We start from the raw sequence: 1,312 nt of genomic DNA, 5'->3' as shown, positions 1-1,312 counted from the left end.
CCTCATCCTCTGCTTACCTTAAGGGCCGCAGTGTCCTCAGCAGTCTCAAAACACGTAGCATTCCCAGGATTTTCGTGCCGCTGTCTGACACCATCGAGACCAGGATGTCAATGACGGAGATGAGAACCAGCACCCCATCCAGCACGTTCCAGCTGCTTTTCAAGTAGGCTTTCTCCCCAAAACACAAGCCTAGTGCCACCACCTGCCCGGACACCAAGTTACAACAAATTATGACTACTGCATCCAATACGTTTCATTCCGTTAGCAACCTGCTGAGAACACATTATCTACAGGTACCAGTCCATGAGTCCCAGTACAGAAGCCTAATTAAACAAATCAACAATGTGTTATATTCCAAGAATTGTAAAAATACCTCTGCAGAATCATCCCGGATTTTCCCTTCCAGATGATGTATTTTTAATGCAGCTAAACCTAGCTGCACAAAACTGTTCCTAACATGTTTATCTCTGACATAAAACGTTTGATCGTATTTTATTCCTACAGATTGCCGGAGTAAAGGTTCAATGTGGCTGACCCACAGAAATCATTTACAAGCTTTGCAAATAAACTAGAGAAACTTTCCAAAGAAAGAGCAATTTTTCTGCAAGATGATTATGAATTACACAAGAGAGATTTACAGCAATGGGTTTCTGAGCCTTCTGCCTCAAATCCAGCAAAGTGTTTCAACGTATTTAAGTCTCTCCCTCCTCAGGAAAGCACATAGCTGCTTAGGATGTTGAGGACAATTGGTTGTTGAAGACAATGGGACTTACACGCATGGCTGAAGCTAAGCATGTGTTCAAGAGCTCTACTGAATAGGGAAGGATTGCTGAATTGAAGCATCCCATTGCTCATATAATGGTGTAAATCAAGAGCAACTTCAGTGAAATTGTTCTGATGTAAAACACGCTCAGAATGAGGCATGTGGTGGATATTCGAATATGATTCAGAAGAGGAAAATACACACCTCACCCGTAGCTGGTAGACCTAGGGCTTTTGTGAGTCCACTGTAATAAAATATCACTAATATAATACAGGCACACTTATCCTTCAGCTACATTTACCTTAACTGTCATCTCAGTCAGGAAGATAACTGTAAAGATGTAGTTGGAGAGCGTTAGGAAAATTCGTTCCTGTGAAATAGAAAATGAGAGACAATGTTTTATAGCCTGCTGTCCACAGCTGTACATCTTCCGGTGCGTATTTGGGCAGTCGCTAACTGCTCTGCAGCTTCTGTGCTGAAACAAGCCTCGGACTGTTTGCTCGCAAAGAGGGGGAAAATCCAAATATTTAGACACCGCTGCCCAGCACG

At 42.8% G+C, this 1,312-nt stretch overlaps 1 protein-coding gene across 1 annotated transcript in view; it reads right to left on the bottom strand.

Moving 5' to 3' along the window:
• Window positions 1–1,312, bottom strand: part of CACNA1G (calcium channel, voltage-dependent, T type, alpha 1G subunit) — a 100,704-nt gene that overhangs the window by 43,139 nt on the left and 56,253 nt on the right. The window contains 2 exon segments of the mRNA XM_010150615.1: window positions 18–202; window positions 1,065–1,133. Coding sequence (XP_010148917.1) covers window positions 18–202; window positions 1,065–1,133 — 254 coding nt within the window.

The sequence above is a fragment of the Eurypyga helias genome, unplaced genomic scaffold (genome assembly GCF_000690775.1).
Source record: "Eurypyga helias isolate BGI_N326 unplaced genomic scaffold, ASM69077v1 scaffold15344, whole genome shotgun sequence".
Classification (NCBI taxonomy): Eukaryota; Metazoa; Chordata; class Aves; order Eurypygiformes; family Eurypygidae; genus Eurypyga; species Eurypyga helias.
This window is presented reverse-complemented; position numbering and strand designations above follow the sequence as displayed.